Here is a 21,791-nt window from a genome sequence, read left to right on the forward strand (position 1 = left end):
CAAGTTGTTCACACCTTGAAAGGGAAAGAAATGTTTCTTAAAGAAAATGTTGGAAGCAGTATTAACAAAGGAATACTTGCATATATAAACTTTTACTGTCATTAATTACCACACTGGGTAGATCTTGTGGCTGTGTTCTGCTTTAATGTGCTCCATGTTTGTACTTTTACATACTTATTATTGTACTAGTAGTGTCTTTCATTCTGTTATTTAATAGTCTGTGTTCACTGAATTCTGTTTTGTTTGGTGAAAAGGCCAAGAGCCCCACCATCTCTGCTCTGAAAAGTCAGTACTGATGGGTGTAGTTTTTCTTAGTCAATTTGCAGTTCTTCCATAGCGATACTGCATTTTCTGGCAAAATGAAGGTAGCCTTATGGGGCTGCTTTGGCAGTGTCTTCTGGAAAGCTGTTCCATTTATGGTACGTGATTACATTTTTACAAATTGAATGGAATAAATATTTATCTCTCCAATGAAAGTTTTACAGACGTACATTAGATGTCAAATAAATGGAACACTTTGAGTATAAAGCGTGTAAATACTGATGGATTTTCTTTCAAAGAGTATTTGTGTATTCCACCCCATCAGATGTGGTCCAAAAACATTCCTTTGAAGTGCTAAGGTGCATATATCTTCACTAAGCGTACGGAGTTGGTTTGAACGCCATCATGGAGCAGAAGATCAGATGCCCACACTTTGTCTTTACTGTAGAATTCATAATTTCCCTGACAGAACAAAAAGAAGACAAACAATCTTTTGTTTAAACAGTGCTTCAGATTAGTACAGGAGCAACTTAGGTTTTCTCCTGTATTTGCGAGTGAGTATCTTAAATATGTGGTACTACAGTATTCTTCAACAAAGAAGCTAGTAGTTCTGATGATAATTATTTATTGTATTAGTGCTGCCTGAATGCTCCATTCTTGGTTGCTTGCTGTCAAGTCCTAGGACTCTGGCTTGGGCTCCTCTACTTGCTTTTAAATACTGCTGCAACTTTCAACTATCCTATCTTTGAGTTGTTCTTGTTGTGGTGACAATTCACTAGATCAAAACTTTACTGTGCTACGCATCTAAAATTGCAGAGATTAGGGAGAGAGCTACTCATACTTGAAAAAAGAAGTCCTTCAAAGGAGCAATAAAAATTTTTTTTCACTGATTTCTCTTGTCTTTCTTGCACTCTCCATTGTTAAACCTTCTGTCTGTTTGAGGAGGATAAGGCAGAAGTTATTATAAATTGTTAATACCTCTACAATATTTTCCCTTGCTTGAAATAGAAATTCTACTTTGATTTTTGTACCTTATAGTTGAGGACGGATTTTAAGTTTGTAAGCTTTAATTTGGTTCTCTTTGCTTTTTATCTGTGCCTTTAATTTTTCAATCCTTTTCCATCTGCAGTTCAAGACTTTCTGTGGGATCCTGTTTTTCAGCTATATTTTTAGTAATGGAAAAAGAGCTTGATTTTAGTAAATGCAGGATGTCATTAGGCAGGAAGAACTGGTAGATTAAAAATATGGAGAGGGCTAAGAAGCCTCAGAATGGAGCAAGGTGTGGGAAAGAAGGGAGAGCACTGAACTGTAGTGTGCCTTAGGAGACCAAGAAGGTATAGGCATGAAATGAAGTAGCTGTGATTCTGAAGAAGATCAATGACATTTCACAAGATGATCAGCCAAACTAACTGTTCACCATGCAGCGTGACAGTGGCCAAAGTATCACATACTGTCTATGCAGTCCTTTTTTTTCCTTTCTGCTAACTTAAGAGCTCATTTAGAGCATCTGAGATTCAAAAATTATCTACCTGGGGAGTGCTTGATTTTCTGCCAGTTTACTGAACTAAGCTGAGTTATTGAAGTTCATGGGAAATGCCAGCACTACTTCAAAGAGAAAGGGGGAAGGGATGGTGAGGTTCTCCTTCAGCTGATGCTTGAAACCTCTTCTGTAAATAAGGGCATGGAACTTGTCAAGTGCATATAGGAAGAATGAATCAATAGGATGGACTGAAACCTGGATGGAGGGAAAAGGCTTTGCTGGTTATTTTTGTAAAGCAGTACAAGCATGGCAGTAAAGACTTCAGAGCATTCAAGTAATAGACTGCTGTTTTTAAATACAGTATATATTGCAAGTAGATGTCATCTACTTAATTGCAGTTAAATCATTTATAATTGAATGCCATATTCAGTTTTAAAACAACATTGTTTGGCTTTGTACTTTGCTCTAATAGCCTCTAATTTATGCTTTTATCTCTTTTGTCTCCAGGAGATGCTCTAGTTGCTGTAAATGATGTTGATGTGAATTCTGAAAACATAGAAAGAGTTTTGTCTTGCATTCCAGGTCCTATGCAGGTACAGTTGAACATTTATTCTTAATTTCCGTTGTAAAAAAACAAACAAACAAAAACCCTCAAACAAATAGTATATATAGTCTTTTTTTTTCCTTCAGGAAAGAAATTTAGTTGATCTTTCTCTCAGATGAGAAAATTCTAGTTTTTGACTTAATTCAGTGAGGTGTGCAGTCTGACAGTAGAATGTATGAAGCAAAGTATTGATGTATAGCTTGCAAGTAAGTGTCAGCTGGTGTGGCAGTGAGTGGATACAGTGCTATTTTGTTCTCCCTTGGAAATATGTATGATAGAGCCAAAGAATGAAGTATAAAAGAATGTATGTTTGGCTTTTTAAATTTGATTACATTGTTCTTAAAATAATAATTACTGTATAAATACTGAGATGAAATAATTCATCAGTATAAAAGAATCACAAATCCTGATTTAACATGTAGTGCTATTAAAGATATTTAAGAGGATTTAAATGGAGATATTGATAGTTTTTGCGTTTAAATAGAAAAATAGTGTTTAAAAGCCTTTAGCTTAAATGTTTTTAAGATCTTTCAATACTGAATAGTGATTAAAATGGATATTAAACAAACAAAATAGATAAATAATGTATTTTCTTACAGAATGCAACTACAGTTGTCTTCTAACTGAGCAATAATTTTGGAACGTAATAAAGAATTAAATAGTAAAGAATTATAACAGTGAGTGCAAATTACCTACAATGTTAGTACCATAAAATTAAGTGTTTTCCACATCCTGGTGGACAAGAAGACAAGGTAAAAGTTGTAACTTGGTACAAGACAGAGGAGGTTAAAATGATAATGTATCTTACACTATGCCTGTAATCCCTGGTACTTTTATTCCAGGTAGAATATAGAGGTGAAAATAAAAATGTTTTACTGTCCAGAGGTAAAAAGAAGTAGAAGTTTTTGGTTTTGTCAAACATGCTTCTGTTCACAATTTGGTTTAAGTGCCTGTAGAACTGCATCTGCACTTGCAATAAGATTGAATACTACAATGTCAGTTTAGGAAGCTTTCCAAGATACTCAACAGTATGAAGCTTGCCTAAGCTACCAGAATTGTGGTCAGGTTTTGGCACAGTTCCATTGCAGAAAAACCTTGTCCTGGACCAAATAAGGAATTGATGTAACTATTATTAAATACAGAATGATTAGAAAAGCAGAGATGATATAGTTTCCTTAACTGTATCTTTGCTAGATTAGAGTGTACTTATATATTGGTTGCTTAAATGCAGTGCAACCCTTTGCATAGTAGTGATTTTTTAACGCAACGTTAACATTTATGTTGTCAGTAAATTTGTCTAGTAGACAGTGATTACTTAAACCATGGAACTATTTGTCATGTTGGCTTTCCAAAACCTTTTATTAAAGTGCAATTATTCCTTTTTTACTGTGTAATTTTAGTCAAGCCAAAAGAGTGATTGCTGAAATAGACAAGCGGAGAACTTAAATACGTAGTTTTATTTTATTTTATTTTATTTTTTTGCAGTGTAGAACACTGTGTTCATGCTGCTGAAGAAGCAGAGGGTTGTTGTTTCTAGGATGTACGATATAAAGATAGCTGTTACACAAGCAAAACTGTTAATAACTTCTCATTCATCGTACACTGCACAAAATGATTTCTCATTCATTGTACATTGCATACATTTTAAAAAGATGCAATTAAAGCAGTCTTAACATCATTATGAGTTAATTAAATAAAAAGCTGAGTCACTGCTGTTCTGGGACTCACTGTAAAAATTACTGCAGGTAGTATAAAAAATGACTTACCTAACTGCTTTCAGATGCAACAGTTGGCTTAACATCTCTCGTTACTGTGTTACCTATCCCAAATTTTGTTTGTATTATCTGAGATTTGTCAAACTCGCTTTTGGGCATGTAGGGACAAGAATAGGGCACTTAAAAAGCAAGAACAATCTATAAGAGCAGATTGCTATTTCCTATTTCCCCTGCTCCCACATCAGAACTGTTTCTGTTTTTGTTCTTGTGTGTCTCCTTAGTCAGATAAAGTCTCAGTTCCATTTAACTCATTTCAAAGTTCTTCAGCACTCACTGAATGTGACTGGCCAAAGCATACCCCTCCATTAATGATTGAGACAATATAATAAAGCTGTGTTCTGTGATCTGAGCAATTGTACATTTCTGAAATCAAAATAGCTGCTACTTAATTTGATGCTGATCACTGCTTATGCGTTCTCTTTCTTCTATAGCTTTGTTAACGAACATTCATAGATTTGATATTACTTCTCATTTTTTAAATGTATTCAAAAAAGAAAATCGGAACCTTTATTCAGGCAGACTTGAATAAGCTTAGTGATTTATTTTAATCTAGCTCACTTTATGGTATTTCTGTGCATCCGATGAAATTACTAAATACACATATGACTATTTACTTGAGTCACTGAGATAGCACAACAACAAAAGAAAGGAACTCCCCCCTTGTATCATTCTGTGATCTCTTCTAAGCACGTAACTTGCAAATATCCAAATGGTAATGTACCTTCATTTTTGGTGAGCTTTATGGACAAACTTCCTACAGAAGTTGGTAAACTTTAGAGAAGCTAAATATTGCTCACAATAATGTGGTTATTTTTGTGATTTAAAGATCCAAAAAGGCAATTCTTCAACTTCGTTATTATTGCTCTTTAGTATACAAGAATTGAAATGATATTGTGTGCTATACCTGTCTGTGACAGGTAGCAGTGATGCTTGAGATGCTTGTCTCTGCAGTCACTTATTCTTCGAGAGTAGGGTTGGAAACAGCAGATCCTCTGAGATGTTTAACAGCACAAGACTGAGGAGAGACTGCATAGGAAGGAGATAAGCATAGAAGAATACACTTTTCTTTAACCATATACTTAGAAGTTGCAGTACTTTCTAAACTTTCTAAAAATATTCAGCCTGAGGCAGATAGTCAGAATCAAAAATCTCAGCCTGAATTTTTAAATTATGGTTTGGCAAATCATAAGCACAGTCTTAAACAGGAAGTGACAGGCGATCTAGAAAGGCAGGCAATGCCACCAGTTCTGCCTGTAATAAAATCCATATTCTTGAGTGTATGACTTTCTTACAGATAAACATAGAGCATGCCTTTCTGGGATAGACCATAAGTGTAACAGGAATATTTTTCAATGTATTGACACTGAAAAATGTTAAGATAAAAAGTATTAACAAAAAAGTCAAGTATAGAAGGATTCTTGCATCATATTTTTCTGGGTTCCAGCAGTCCTAATAACAGCTTAGGGACTTGCTGGATCACACATTAGTTTCTTCTTAAAATTCCTTTGACTTCCACAGCATCCTATAGCAGTGATTTTACTTAACTGATTTTTATTCTGTTCCTTTCTGGCTTTCAAGCTCTTCCTAGTAATTGCTTTTAATGCCTACAGATTCCAGTGTCAGGAATAACAGTTGTCTGTATCTTCTTATTCTTCTTATCATTCTGTGATTTTGGAGAGCTCTGTCATGTTTAACTTCTGTCTCTTCTTTCCTAAGCTGAAAAATCCCTATCTATGTACCTCATTATTGTCATTTTCATCAGTACCTTCTTACAGCTAGACAATTTTTTTTTGAGAACTCTTATAAGTATTGAGAATATATACGTGTTGTATATTTATGGAGTGGAATATCAATATTTTCTGTGCTTTTTCCAATTCTCCATTTTGAAATGAGGTGGGGTTTTTTTTCCTGTTTTCTGCTGTATATTGACTTGATTTTCTTAAGAGAACTGGAGTCAGAGCTGTGAAAGATTTCATACTCGGTATTCACAGTTCTTCATTTGTCACCTATTTAATCAGATCTTGGTACATTGTTCAGGACAGAGCTTCCTTGTAGAAATGTAGTCTCTTGGTAACATTCTGTTACAGCATTTTCTAGCCTACATGATCTTTTTCACAGCAATTTTTTAAAGGCTCATTTATAGTAGAACTTGGATGAGAGTTGCTGTATAGAATCTAGTAAACTTGGAAGGGAATAGGAAGCCAAATTATGGTGAGAGACCTTTCTGAAAGTGTAGTGACTCCTCGTCTGAGTGGTGTGGCATTGCGTGCAGCCATGTGGGAGCCAGCATGGAGGCTGCAGGAGGAAGGAGAGTTATAGTTTTGTTTGGCCCAATTCATTCGAGCTCTTGCCTGAAGAGCCAGATGGTTATGTCTCTAAGACAAGACAGGCAGAGATTTTTTTAGTTTGAGAGGCTAAAAGATAGACTGCAGCAAGAATTACATCTGTGCATCATTAGTGTAGGAACTGTAGCCTAAGTGTTGTGAGTAAGTTTCCACAGGCAAGATGTAGTAGAAGTTAAGAGAAAGAACTCTTGAGTCTTGAGGAAATCTGCAAGATGTTAAGCAGGGTATGAAGAAAATCCTTTGAAATACATGCAGATGGATTGACGTAGAAAGAGAACTGAGTCACAGAATGCTGCAGAAGGAAACACTACAACTGTGAACGATCGAGTTACTGGGTCATAAAAAGCTGCTGTTGCTTAGCTGGATGCCAGTATTCCTTGAGTCCTTTTAATGCATAGTGCACTGAATTGAAACTGAAATGATGAGGAAAGAGCGCAGGATGAGTTGCTGTCAGAAAAAAAAAAAAAAAGGGGGTGGCACATGACAGGAGAGCATGATGGAATGCAGTGCCATTCCAAAGAATGGGAAGAGAAATGAGGGGAATAAAAAGCTGACAGCAGCCAAAATAGGCGAGGAAAAGATTAACGAGTAGTGTTGGGAGGGAATAGAGTGGGATGGGGAGGAGGCAGCACGTGACACAAGTAGTGTAGCTACAAGAGATGATGGCATGTCTCTCGGAACTAGTTGGACAGGCAGTGAGTATTTTAAAGCATCACAGTTTCTTGCTGGCACTCCTCTCAAGGCTTGTGTATGCACATACAGGCAATTATGAAAATATAAAAGTATCTATATTTAGACGTATAAGCTGCCTCTACTTAGGCTTTTTGGATGTATTGCAACTGGAAAAAAAAAAACAAACTTGAATTTGCACTCATCATTATGCTGAGTTGTCACTAACAGAAGTGGGATTTGGTGTGCTACATTGTGTTTCAATCTGCCAAGTCAACAAACGTTTCAAGGTTATTTTAATGCAGACAAACAATCTCATATGAAATGAGGAACTGAGAGTGTGGCTACTTAGTTTTGCTGTCCAGCAAAAATTTATTTTCCTATTCAGTTGTACCTGCCAGCATGCTCAAAACAGCAATGAAAAGTCCATGACGTAGCCTTGAGGATATATACGTACAGAAGTGCTAATATTTAGAGTCAAATGTAGTGTATGTTTAAATATGGTGGTAATACGTTTTGTGTTCAAACAAACTCAGAACAGTAAGTATATTTTTTCCATTCTTAAAGCCATAAAAATTGAGAATGAAAACACACCAAACCACATGCTTACTTACATGGCTCACAGAGCATATAATAGCTGGCTTTGTAGTTAATAATAAATGGTTACGGAACACTGAGTATATAATTGCTTTTCCTTAAACAGCAGCAATTCTTGAATGCTTTCATCTTCTACGGATGCTTACAAAAATTTAGCACTGTGCCACGTAAAAGTTTGCTCTTTAATAAAGCTATGAAAACGTCTCTTAAATGTCTCCAACTACGTCCCTCTTATCTGACGTTAGAACGTAACTGCAAATGCATCATCACTTTCACAATAATTAATTGTTTTAATAGGTAAAACTCACATTTGAGACGTCGGTATTTGAACCTGAAGGAGCCTGTCAGCAAAGATATAAGCAGGAACAGTCAAGTATGAACAACCTGGTTCGGCTTTTGTGGGGGGAAGACAGCATGGCCTTCAACAGGCTGTGCAGAGCGTTCCTCATATTGTTATGTTCCTCTCACTGAAACTGGACTCTGAAACATCTAAGGATGAGGTATGTGGCTAACTAAGAAAAGTGAAGAGGAACGGTAAAAACTGATGGCAACGAATGCTATGTCTTTCGATATTAAAAGAAATAAAATCTTGCTGATAAATTTGAGTAATGAGTAGTCTGCCAAATGTCTGTTTTGACAGAAATAAAGCCTGAAATTTCAGGGAGGGAAAAAATGCCAGCATCGCTGCAGACAAACTAATTGGGCTTAAAATCACTTCAACACCACTGGTTGTCTTGATAGAGAGAACAGTCCAGGTGTTAACAGAGAAAGCAGAGGCAAATTCAGAATTTCATTATTGTCTCTCAATTGCTCACTGTGACATTTTCAATACATGACTCAAACTGATTGTATGAAATCTGCCTAATCAAAAAAGCCTTTTCCTCAGCAGGAGCTGGTGGCAGTCCCCATACATCGTCTTTCTAAACGGGCCCCTCCTGTTTAGAAAAGCTAATATGCCTTCCCTCAGAAGAGTCTTGCATGTCTGCTGTTTGCAATTGACTGTTGATTCTTGCTTGGGCCATGTTTTTTCAGCTACCAGTGCTCTTTCTTTGTCCCATAAAGTTTCACATCTCTTTACTTTGGTGTTCCTCAGAAAAATTTTGCCAGTCTGTGTATAACCTTTTGTAAGTTTGTGTAGATGTTCCTGATGTAGCCATAGCTACAAATGTTCTGCTCCACATGCTTGGCAGATACAGAACAGAGTGGAGGGCTGAGCTTGGCCTCTTACCTGATCAGAAAATGACTGGTGGCCAAAGTGTACTCGTCAGGAGCAGACATTTGGGGAAAGACTCTTGTCCCCTTATGTTTTCCTCACATTTAGCACAAGGCCCCGTGACCTTTATTATCTATGCTATGGATGAAGCACAGTTTTTTCTAGTCTCCAAGGTCTCGTATAGCAGGACAGTGACAGTGTGTGGAGCAGAAAATAAGACAGTTTTGTTTCCTTCCTGGAATGAATGCTAAGGTCCAGGCAGTGCTCCATCCCTTCTCTGGAATGTCTTTATCTTTTTAATACTTTTTCAATTAATATGAGTCTATATTACTGTGATAATCTACAGCAGAGAAAAAAGTGTTGCAATTATACCTAATGGAATTTGGTTTTCTAGAGCCACGACTAGGGAGGAGAACCATAGAAAATTGCATATCATGATACCATTAAAAATACAGTATGCAGAGTGAAATGCGTGAAAACTAGAAAATGACAGATTTGTGGCTACTTGTGCAACTTTAATTGAGCCATTTAGTATGTATGCAGCATGATATTGTCCTTTGTTTTGAAAGATGCTAGGCTTGCACAGAGCCTAAGATGGGCAGGTGAGTGTGTATAATTAAGACTTGCCAGGCAACCATAAATTCAGTACTTTGTAACTCTGCAGAACTTGGCTTTGCAATATAAATCACTTTTTTTTTTTTCACTCTGATACTTTTAACGTACCACATGCTTCATTATGTATTGCGACTACATGCTAGCACTGTAAGTTTTGGTTTGCGGTTCTTTCTGATCTCATTTAAGAGACTACAGGTTTTCATAGTAGATACTTTGATTAGAAATTAGTTTATATCAATTTCACTTACAAATTTTTTAGCCTTGCATGTTTTTATCTCCACCATAAGACTGCTTCCATTAAAACATTCAGTACAATAGTATTTATCTTCTCTGTTATTTACCTATAATAAAAATAAAAAAAACTAATTTAACAATTAAATAAGTTTAAGATGCTTTATAAAAATTGACTTGCTTGTTAAAAACACCTCTTCTACCTTAAGCTCTTTGTTTGTCCTATGTTACATGTACAGGACGTTCATGGGGCAATTGCTATAGACTTAGACCAGTGTTTTCTTGGTCACTTACATAAATTCTATGAAATATCATGAAAAGAAGCAAAGAAACAAAGTAATTCAAGGTCTCTGACTCTGGTGGATAAATAGGTATGCAAATGCCTAATGGCAGTTCCTGCACTTCAGAGTAAATGAACAGTGTTTTCTTGCCCCATTATTTCTCTACTTCCTCCCAAGAAATGGGATTAAGCCTGAATGTTGAGTGGAGGTAAAAGAAGGATTGTAATGCACTTGTCGTCCTTTCACACCATGGAAGAATTGTTTCCTGATAAATCTTGGCAGTTATGCAGCCCTAAATAGGCTCTGATATTGAGATATGCTTTGCTGGTATAACCAAGCCCTTTTTGTAACACATATTTAAAAAAGAATGCTAACTTTATCAGGGAATTTCTTTTATTTTCCTTTGGTAAGCAGTAAGTGACATTTGTGATGTAGAGGTACTATTCCTAATTTAGTTTACGTTAGTTCAAATTAGCATTGAATTATTATACACTCCTGCCATCTTGCACAATGGAAAAATATAATGATCCTTCACTAAGCTTCTCTACCCGTATCCCAGATGAGCATGGTATGCAGATCACATCTTTATAAACAATGGCAACGTGGGCTAGTTACTAATTCTTCCACTTGTGAGCCTTTGGCACCCAAAAATAGATTTAATGGTCTCTAAGACTTGTAAGCTTTATCTAATAGTCCTTCAGGAAAGCAGCCTTAGACAGTATTTGTGCATGTGTCATGAGTCCCAGATGATGATGGTTTGATCTGGCCTTTTATGGTTTTAACTCCAAGTATTCTGATTATAGCATACAGTATTCATACCAACATATGTTATTTGCATCACCAAACATTATATTATCTTTATGCATTTGAATGATGTTTTTTTTATGATACTGTATTTTAAAATGAAGTTCATATTCCTTCATCACAATAGTTTTACTGTTATAAACTGTTATGTAAACATGAAAAGTAGGTATTAAGGTAAGGTGTTAAGCTATCTTAGTTCATACAGATGCTTGTGCTTTCTGGGGCATTTCATTCAGTTTTTCTAATTTCTAAATGAATCTTTAGGAGTGCACAGTGTTCTTTTCATCTACTGTTTTTTTTGTTTTGTTTTGTTTTTGTTTTTAATTTAAGGAGTAACTAAAGCATCTATTGTCAGTGCACTGTGAAGGCTGTAAATTTCTTGCTGGTCAGCATTCTTCTGATATAATTCCATTTCATTTGTTGTTGAGGTTGCACTGAATGGAGGGGAAAAAAAGTCTATTAAGATTTAGTTTGAGACATAAATAAAATAGTAATTTAAAAAAGAGAAACTTTTAAGTTAAAGGCTAAACTTTAGTCTAGGTGCTCTGCCTGGGTTTCGGGTGTTGAGTTTGGTGTAGGGGGTTTAGTTTTCTTCTAAATCAGCTGCTTCTAATTTAGTAATTCTCTTGTCTTTGCCCTGTGAACTTCAGGATAAAGTGATACTTTTTATTTTGCTCTGAGGACAGCTGATCCTGTATGGTGATATGTGCTGAACCTTGCTAGTTCATTAATATATTTATGATTCAGCTATGACCTTTTGTTACAGTTGTCTTTTCTTTCCCTGGGAAAGTGTTCAGATAATTCTCAAATGAATTTTGCGTAAAAGACCCCATTCATAGTGAGGAGAGAAAAAGAGAGAATGTTTTCTTTTTAGCCCTTTGTAGTGCTGTAATTAGAAAGTGGTGGTTTGTTGGGTTTTTGGTTTTTTTTTTTCCTGCTGAGGGGTTGATTTAAGAAAAAAATCCATGTTACTAACGACTATTTGAAAGTAAAGCTAATTAAATTGGATGAAGAGTTTGCCAGGTCTGTCTACCATGAAACATTACAATAGTATTAATTTAATCGTGATGAAGGAAAATTTTCTAACGGGTATTGGCACCGAACGATAAAATAGCAAAGTTAATCACATCAGGGTTTCTTTTGTTTGTGTAGAAAAACAATTTAGTGTTCTGATTGTGTTGGATGGGCTGAACATTACACATCCTGATTTGCCAGAAAGCAAAACTGTGGAGAGTCACACGTTTGCTTATTAATGTTCTATTGTTATGGTGCCTGAAGTAATTAATATATAATTTTGGAGCATGCTTACGTAATTTATATATATAAAAGATAGATATAGAGATATAGAGATATAGAGATATAGAGATATAGAGATATAGAGATATAGAGATATAGAGATATCTTTATCTTTAAGAACCTGTAAGAATAATACCAATAACTGATCTCAGCATTCATCCTCGCTGATCTTCAATTTCAACCCAACCTTTCTAAGAGAGTTGCCAATAAATACAGTCAGAGCTTTGGTGATTAAATCGTTGATGGTGTATGCATGATTTGAATATATACCTCAGTTTTATGTTTTGCACATGTAGAGTGAATAGGTAGGGATACAGGGAGAAATTTGAATCATCATGTTCTTACTTGTTGGTTTTAAAGAGCTGTCTGTTTGATGGGCAATGTGGCTCTTAATTAACAGCTTAAATATTGAAAGAAACAAACAAATGTTCGCAGTCCTTTGGAATCAGATTTGTTAACAGTGTACATAAAGCTGTGAAATGCAGTGGACAAATTGATTGTCATTTCTTGTTTCTCCATATGATACTGATTTACTTTTCCATAAAACAGAAGTTAAATTGTCAGAAACGTTCACTTGTGTTTTTGAACTTTCCAGTGTGTCTGTGAAGATCACTACTTGTTTTGATACTATGCAAAAGTATATGATAAAAGCTTTCATGTTTAAAAATAAAAATTGATGCCATGAAAAATATCAGCTTGTTTTCTGTTTTGTTGTTGTTGTTGTTTCTTTGTTTTTATTTCCCTTATCTAACAGTTAACTTTGTTCACAGCAAGAAATTCTTTATCAGTATCCCATATCAGAGGCATCCCAAAAACTCAAAAATGTGAGGGGAATATTTCTCACCCTGAGTGATATAATGGAAAGTGTTACTGGTGCCCAGATTCTCAGGTAAAAATAGTTGAGATTTTATGTGTTACTTCTTTTATTATTCTATATGTATGTGTACAGAAAAATGCACATGGGTCACACATCCAGGTCTGGACAAAACAAGAACATGTCTCAAGTTGGACTGCTTAGTTTCAACACATGTTGATTTGGGGTAATGTTTTTGTCATAGGTATCAGTGATTAGGATTTTTAGTTCAGTATAACTGATTTTATTTTATTTTATCAGGTCCCTTCCTAGAGCTCTTAACATGCTTAGATAAACTTTAAACTTCAGTTGTTTGGCGCTGTACGTTGGCATACTGGAAATTCAACAACAGCGTCAATCAAGTTAATAAACCAACATGTAAATATGTAATTCAGTTAAATTCATCAGCATCTGTGCCTTTAGAATTCACTTTATTGCACATTTAATTTGCAACACCATAAATATTTTTGTATCCACAGACCAGAAGTCTGGTTAGAAGACTGATATAGATGACTTTGAGCTTTTTGGAGGTGGGTAGGGGTGGTGGAGATATGCCAAGAGATGATTATATATTTGAAGGCAGACAATTTTATGATGGAATAATTAGGAGTGAGGTAGCAGTTATCTTTCGGTTTCACACTTCATTCACTAAGAGTTTGTATCTCAGCTCACATCTCCTGGGTGCCTGGGTCACAATTCTCTTCTGCATAGCACTGCCTTCCACTCACACACAAGGTGTGAATAGTTTTGGTGGTTTCTTTGTTTTGTTTTCTTTTTTTAAAGAGCCAACTGTTAGTGGGATTTCAAGCCCAAGAATTTTGATTCAAGAAGGATGAAGGCAGACACGTTGTACAAATAGTGGAAAATATTGCCAAGAATAGAGAATTTCTTGAAAGCAGAAAACCTCTTTCATATGTGGGGTTTTCCACTTATGTTTTTCTCCTAAAAAAGAGTTCTTAAATTGTTTTTAATTGCTTTTGTTTACCAGAAAATGAATACTTGCTAATTTACTATTGTTTACATTTGGTTATTTTCATTTATTCTTTCTTAGACTTGCTAGTGTCTTGTTATTTTGACTGAGAAGTTTTAGCAATGTGTTTTTGCTGTGCTTACAAACTTATAGTTGGCAAAAGCTCATGAAAGTGTGTTACTGATTTAGTGACCACTGCAAATGGAGAATGACTCTACCAAACACAGGCTTTAGATCTTTTGTGTATGCTAATATTCCAAAATAATGCTGCATTAATTAGCACAGGACACATTTACCAATTTTCAATACTTGTGTGTTATTATGGAGATTATCTCCAATAGAAGCATTTTTTACTTGTCCAGATTTTGGCTTTTAGATGTGTCTGAAATCAAGCTATTTGTTGATGATCTATAAGCATGTTGTAGACGAGTTATTAAAATATAAAAAGACCTCTGCTAGTCTCTAAAGACTGTTTCATATTTTCAAAAAATATAACAGCTCTCCCATGAAGCTCTGTCAGAAGAGAAAGTTATGATAACTACTCAAGTTTTATGCATCATTTGAGATGCATATGTTTGTTTGTTGTTAATTGCATAATCAATTATATTATTTGTTTTGCTTGGAAAGGTTGCTTGAAGGATAAAAATTTTCTGGAGTCCTATGGAAATAGTTAGGAATTTCGTAACTAATGAAATGACAGTGCTATGGTTTATTCAGTTCCATCAACTTCTGCAGTATGACTTAATCAGTGGAACAACTTAATCATGGAGTCATTTTTTTAAAGCTTAAAGTTACATATCCTTTGCTTTGCATCAGTGTTATGTTATTTAAAATTTCTTAGATCATACTAAGAAAAGTCAGGAGACAAAATCAGTGCTTTTTAATAACTTTTCTAGATAGTCTGTAAAACAGTTAGCTCTAAGATGTTATACGCAGTCAGTCTGTTGTTTCAAACTCCCATCGTAACAGCTACTAACTAGTACCAATTCATTACCTGTTCACTCACAGGAATCCTACGTGTCAGAGAGAAATTATTATAACTTAATTTATAAATGACGAACTGAGTTATATAATCTGTGTTCATAGTCACACAAGTCATGTGTAGCAGGGCTAAAAAATCAATTCTAGCTGTAGTCACAGCTGAATACATGAACAAGTTTTTTTCCTCAGTTTTAGAGCTGCTATAAATTTAGTGTTGGAGATGTTTACAGACCTTACTTTTAGCAGCAACCAATAAATTAAATTTTATAATCTAATGCATAATAATTTATTTATTGCTGACTAGAACCTAACCTTCTGGGGTTGATGAGCTTTGTAGTGCCATTTCCTTTATAGGGAGATAGCATGAGCTTTCATAATTGTCACTCAGATAATAGGCCCAAATAGCTCTTGGTCTTGCTATCAAAACCTGTTTGTGGGGTCTCTTGAAATGCTTTTGTGAGTAAGCATTAGGATCTCAGTGTGACCTGAAATGCCATTCACTTTTTAAATTAACTGTATTGAAAGCTAGGCAAGGGCATCATAAAAAGACCTTAAGGAAGCATCTGAATCAATTCTCTGAGGAAGAGTGTGCTGCTTGAGTAATGGTTATTCCTCCTTCATGCTTGTACTTGAAAATGTTATTGCTACTGATGTGACCTCTTACGTGGAGTGGAAGTCAGAGGGTCTTTTGAGTTTTCTAATAATTAGGGTAATTATGTATTTCAATTGTATGCATGTCATTTTATATGAACATAAGACTTTATATATACAATACATATGTTCCAACTTGGAAGGTGATTTTATTTTATTTTTACAACTTCATAGTGCTAACAGAAGTACTTCTGGCTTTTCTAGTTCCTCCCTCTTCTTATGTGAAAAACTAGTTCAAGTTGTTTACTGGAAAGAATGTGGCAAGTTGCTTGTGATTGGCCTTCCTGAAGAAAAGTGAGTTTCAAATACAATATTTTCTTTCTGACTTTGTTTTACATTTTTCCCGAATACCAACCTCGAATTGTACTGTTCTGCTGTCAAAGAACAAGGAAGGGAGGGCTTGCTATGTTCTCTTCTTACTTTAGTTAGATTTTATAGCTGGGATCTCACTGAATGTATTGACTTTGCTCACATCTTTTAAATACCCCTCGTTACAATTTCTTCTTAATAGATCTCCAGAAATACATATAAGTTGTAACAGTCACTTTCAGTGTTTTGTGAAGTCATGCCTTGATTAGAGAACACTGAGTAACAGTAGTAATATTAGATATTTAGGTGTTCTGGAAGTCAAGAACTTCTGAATATTTTCTTCCAGCTTTTCTATTATGTCTGTGTGATCATGGGTAAGTTACTCAAAGGAAACAAAAGGATGTTCTCATACAGTCCTATGAAATAACTTTTGTTTGCAAATGTATCACTGGTTATTGAGACTCTGGAGAAGATGCCTATGCACATTCACATTAGTAGAGGACATTATAAACATAAGCAAACGTTTTATTGTTTTTTATTTTTAGTGTGTCACTTACTCAGCTGAGGAACATGATTGAAGATGTTGTCAGGACCTTAAAATTTATGTACAGCTCTTTAGACAGGTGAGTTATTTCAGAAGTATTTTCTTTTCAGTCACTACTTTTTAATTGATGCATATGGAAAAAGAGCATTAATTTCTAATATTTACATGGATTTTTTTTGCCTGTTCTTTTATCTTTGCGCAAAACCAGGATTTTGTTCTTCTTAATTTTGTTTCATTTTTAAAACCAGTAAGACTCTTTAAAAATAGTCTTTGTTATTTCAGAAAATGTTGTCCTTGATTAGGTTAAATCATTCACATAACCAAAATCACTCTGGATGTCAACAGCACTCTGCAAATGTGTTAAACCACTGTCTGCAAGATGTATATATGAATCACAGTGTTATATTTGTAATAAAATAAACACTCTAGACTTCTCAACTTTATTTGGCAGAGTAAATGTCTTTCTCTACATTTGGAAATTACCCAGAAAAATTTCAGTCTGTCTGTAACCTAAATAAAATTGCCAAGGTGGGCTATTCGTATGCTTGCATTCACTTCAGGATTGAAGTGTGTATGCCATGGAGAAAATCCTACTGTTTCTATTACTGTTGCGCTGTTCAGCACAGAAAAATGTTTTAGGTAGAACAGCCTCATGTAATGTCAAGTCGTAGCGTTTTCTCATAGCATTTTTAACAACAAGGAGCAACTTATATTTGTTGTACTTGAAGCTGTTTAAACGTATCTCAGAAAAAGCTTTAGCTTTGAATATGAAGAATAAAGTACTTGATTTTTCTGTAAGTATAGGAGACCATTTGGAATAATAGTTTTTTATACCTTCTGAAGAAAGTAGCCAGACAGCACAGAGATATATAACACACAAAAATATTTAAATAAATTATTAAAATAAAGAAAAAGAAAATCTGATTTTTTTTTTTAAATACAAAGCTGATCATTGCCTCATCTTACGTTGCTCCAATAATGCAATGCTGCTTTCAGCATGTCTGAGTATTAGCATAGCGTTTGCTTAAAAGGAATGTTAAAAGAACCAAATGTAGTTACCATGCTGTAAAGAGGCTTCGACAGCACAGAGGGTTATATAAACAAGCTACAAGTTTTTTGATGATATTTTAACTTGCAGTTCATGTTTGTTCAGTGCTTTTTGCCAGGTGGAACATGTTTCTCGTCTGGATCATTTTTTCAACCTGTTCTTCCAACGAGCACTTCAGCCTGCAAGACTTAACTCAAATGCCAGCCCCAGTGTTCAGCACTACACTACCTGCAGTGCATTATTCTTAGACAGTCTCCCAGGCTTGCGCTGGCTGACTTTGCCTCAGGAAATCAAGGTGATCTTGTTTTCAGATCTCTTTAGAACTTGTCTAAGTCACGCCAGAAAACCAACACAGATCTTGCATGTATCTTTTGCTGACATAGTGTAATATAAATGCGGGCTGCCTATTTTCCTACAGGACCCTTCTCTTAAGTTTAAAGCTATGCAGTTGTTTACATTGGAAACAGAATGATATTACATACGTAGTTCAGTGACTTCAGAGTTACCTAAGAAGAGAACACGATGATAAAGCAATTAAGATGACTTCAAAAATGTAGTTATCTAAATGTAGATATGTCATAGGGAAAGCACGTCATGGTGTGTAGCTTTATGTTTGATTCTCATCATTTATGTACTTTTAGAAATACATTAAAAAAGTACTAACAGTTAAAATTCTACTACTATAGATAAAATAATACTCCAGAAGCTCATGTGTAACTTGTGATTTAGGAGACAATCTTATATTATCTTTTATCAACGCATTGAGTTACGCAAAGGAAACAGTATGCAATCACCAAAGAATGCAAGGGAAAACTTGTGAGAAATGACATTTAGGACAAATGCTGGTAATCGCAGCTTACATGCAGAAAGTTACTCTGAAATGTTTTTTTTCTTTTCTGATTTTTTTTTTCTATTATGTATGCAGATCATATTTAACTCAGTCTTCTGTTCTTTATGTTTTCTGTTAATTCTGATCTCAAATGCTTTAATAACATAACTGCATGTATTTGTTTAGAAATGAACCAAAAGACTTCTGGTATCCTTCAAAGGGCAATTTGCAATTTTTTTTTTCTGTTTTTGTGCTACAATTTGCTATAATGTGATTTAGTATCACTATCTAAGGGTTATGTTTTCCATGGAGAGCAATGTTAGAACTTATTTTCATCTCACAGTAGGTTCAGATGTAGATAACAAGGTCTTGTTGGGTGCAGTTGGCTGCCATATTTTCTTATATGCTGCAAGTACAGAAGTTAATCTGTACTTTGAAAATGTGGAAATCAATAAGTGATTGCTTCTATGTTGTTATTTTGTATTTGAGCAGTGTCCTGCTTTATGCTTCCCCAGTCAAAAACAGAGCTGTATATTACTTTCAAAATAGAGAGCTGATAATGAAATATAAAAGCAATCTTCGTTCTGAACCACGTAGTCAGTATATGAATGAATCTCAGTTCTGTACCTTTTCCAGGGTACATACAGCAAATAACTGGTTACATGACTTACATATTTTGACTATAGATTAGGAAGCAAGCCTATTTTTGAGTATGCTACTGTAAAGTGCAGCATATAACTTCCTCATTGTGATTTTATTAACTTTATAAGTGACTTCTGTTATTCTTTCTGTTATTTCAGTCTGCTTTATGCCTACTAGCTGTAAGTACAAAATCTGATGCGAGCATGAAAAAACAGTTTCTACTTCAGGAAACTCAATTCCCAAGACAGTGGTTAAAAGTAGTTTTGAAGATGCTTTATATGTATTTTGTAGAGTAATACTAGATCTGAATTGCTAAGACCTCTGGATCTCTATATGTCCTACGAGTTGCAGCTGTATTACGAACATTAGGTCTATTAATACTTTGAGAGAGCATTTCAAGAAGTTGAGGATTTTATCTACATTGTGTGTAGTAGCTTCAGTATAACTCCCCTTCTGCTGTTCCTAATGTGTCATATTTCTTAACTGTTTCCAGAGTTTCTCAGAATCAGGTTAAACGTTCATATATTCCATGCAGCTACTATTTGTTCCATTGGTGTGAAGACTTGGGGTAGCACCCATCTCACCTTCTGTTAGACCTATGATATAAATTACAACGGTTGAAGTGCTAATCTTGAACTCTTTCTGTTATTAGTGGGGAAAAATCTGGCAGTTCAACTAATTTACTCCAGCTTTTTGCTTTAGTATTAGATGAATAATGTCTTAGGACTCCAGTACAGAGCAGGACTCTTCTGCATCAATTATGAAGCCTCAATCAAAAAGTCTAGCTCAAAAAGGTACTTTTGTACTGTAGGTATCATTCAAGGACCTAAATGTATGTCTAGACAGCTAATTACTTTGTAAATCTATTGATCTTTAATGTGACAGATGCATTTTAAAATTGCACCACTTTTTCTATTTGGAACAATCATATAGAGTTGTCATATAACTCTAGTACCTAGTCAGGTTCCAGTTGAGAAAGTAACTTTCCATACAGTGTACATGTTCTTTAATAAACTTCAGTGAATTGAAGAATCATTTTTGCTTTCATGATTTTCAAGTATATTCGACTCTATTTTAGGAAATTATTTTCCATTCCATGTGAAGAGCAGTTTGCCTATCATATTTATGTGTGTAGAAGAATTTTAGTCAGATCTCTGCTTTTGTAGTATATGTTTTAGTGACTGAAATACATGTCATGCTTGACCAAACTCATCTCCTTCCCAGACTGGGTGACCAGATTAGTAGATAATGGAAAGGCTGTTGATGTAGTCTACCTAGACTTCAGCAAAGCCTTTGACATGGTTTCCCATAGTATTCTCATGGGGAAACTGGTTGCCTGTGGCCTGGACAGGTATAATCTTCTTTGGGCAAGGGACTGGCTAGAGGGCCATGCCCAGTGGTAGTAGTTAATGGAGTTAAATCCAGCTGGCGACCTGTTACAAGTGGTGTCCCTCAGGGGTCAGTACTGGGGCCCATCTTGTTTAATATTTTTATTGATGACCTAGATGAGAGAATTGAGTAAGTAAGTTTAAGTAAGTTAGTTTCCTCAGTAAGTTTGCAGATGACACCAAGTTGGGAGATGGTGTCAATCTGCCTGATGGTAGGAAGGCCCTTCAGATGGATCACAGAATCACAGAATGACCAGGGTTGGAAGGGAACTCAAGGATCATGAATCTCCAACCGCCCTCCCACATGCAGGGCCACCAACCTCCCCACTTAATACTAGACCAGGCTGCCCAGGGCCCCATCCAACTTGGCCTTGAACACCACCAGGGACGGGGCATCCATAACCTCTCTGGGAAGCCTGTTCCAGCACCTCAGCACTCTCTCTGTAAAGAATTTCCACTTGACATCCAACCTAAATCTCCCCTCCCTCAACTTAAAACCATTTCCCCTTGTCCTGCAGTTATCAACCCTTTCAAAGAGTTGATTCTCCTCCTGTATGTAGGGATCTAGATAAGCTGGATAGCTGGACTGAGGTGAATGGGGGATGAGGTTCGACAAGGCCAAGTGCTGGGTCCTGCACTTTGGCCACAATAACCCCATGCAACGCTACAGGCTTGGGGCAGAGTTTCTTGAGTGCTGCAGGACAATTGCTTTCATCTCATTATTCCAGTTATATCTGCTATCTAAGTGAAAATTTGTCAAGTGTGCACATAGTCCTTGTATCACACACCCATTCACTCTCTTGCAAAATCTATGCTCTGTGATCGAGGGGATTAAAATGTTTATGCAATTCATAGTTGTAAAATGTGGTTAGTCAGCACTCTGATGTATGTTAGAAATGTTACTCAGTGCACTCTATTACACATTTTTTTCCTATCAAGAAAATGATATTTTTATTTTCTTGTACTATTTGGTGGTGAACCTTTATTTTCCTCCGTGCTTTTTTCATTCTTTCTCACGTTTCTGTTGAGACTGTAATGCTTCAGTCTCTATTTTAGTTTGCAGGTTGTTTAACTTCTTATAAAATGGCAGGGTTTTAGAGGGATTTACAAAACAACTTATTTTAATATGTATGATATGAACATGGATTTCCAGAATTATCTTGATCGTCCACATCTGCAAGATTTTTTTTCTAGACAAAGAGCAAATTTTCTGGTAGATAAATTTAGTGAAGATGTTTTTTATTTGTGTATTCTTCGGAGAATACAAATGTTAGTTCTTTCCTTGGGCCGAAAGCCATTTACATTTTAAGTGAGGAAAAAGCTGGGATGTTGGGTACATGTCAGCTACACTGTTGGCAGTCAACATTTCTGGTTGTGAAACCGGCTGTATTTCAATTAGAGTCAG

General features: G+C 35.5%; 1 protein-coding gene across 1 annotated transcript in view; it reads left to right on the forward strand.

Moving 5' to 3' along the window:
• INTU (inturned planar cell polarity protein) overlaps positions 1-21,791 on the forward strand; it is a 39,266-nt gene that overhangs the window by 8,049 nt on the left and 9,426 nt on the right. The window contains 7 exon segments of the mRNA XM_010709585.4: positions 2,249-2,334; positions 8,029-8,143; positions 8,146-8,231; positions 12,942-13,060; positions 15,831-15,920; positions 16,481-16,558; positions 17,633-17,822. Coding sequence (XP_010707887.3) covers positions 2,249-2,334; positions 8,029-8,143; positions 8,146-8,231; positions 12,942-13,060; positions 15,831-15,920; positions 16,481-16,558; positions 17,633-17,822 — 764 coding nt within the window.

Source organism: Meleagris gallopavo, chromosome 4, assembly GCF_905368555.1.
Source record: "Meleagris gallopavo chromosome 4, MGAL_WU_HG_1.1, whole genome shotgun sequence".
Classification (NCBI taxonomy): domain Eukaryota; kingdom Metazoa; phylum Chordata; class Aves; order Galliformes; family Phasianidae; genus Meleagris; species Meleagris gallopavo.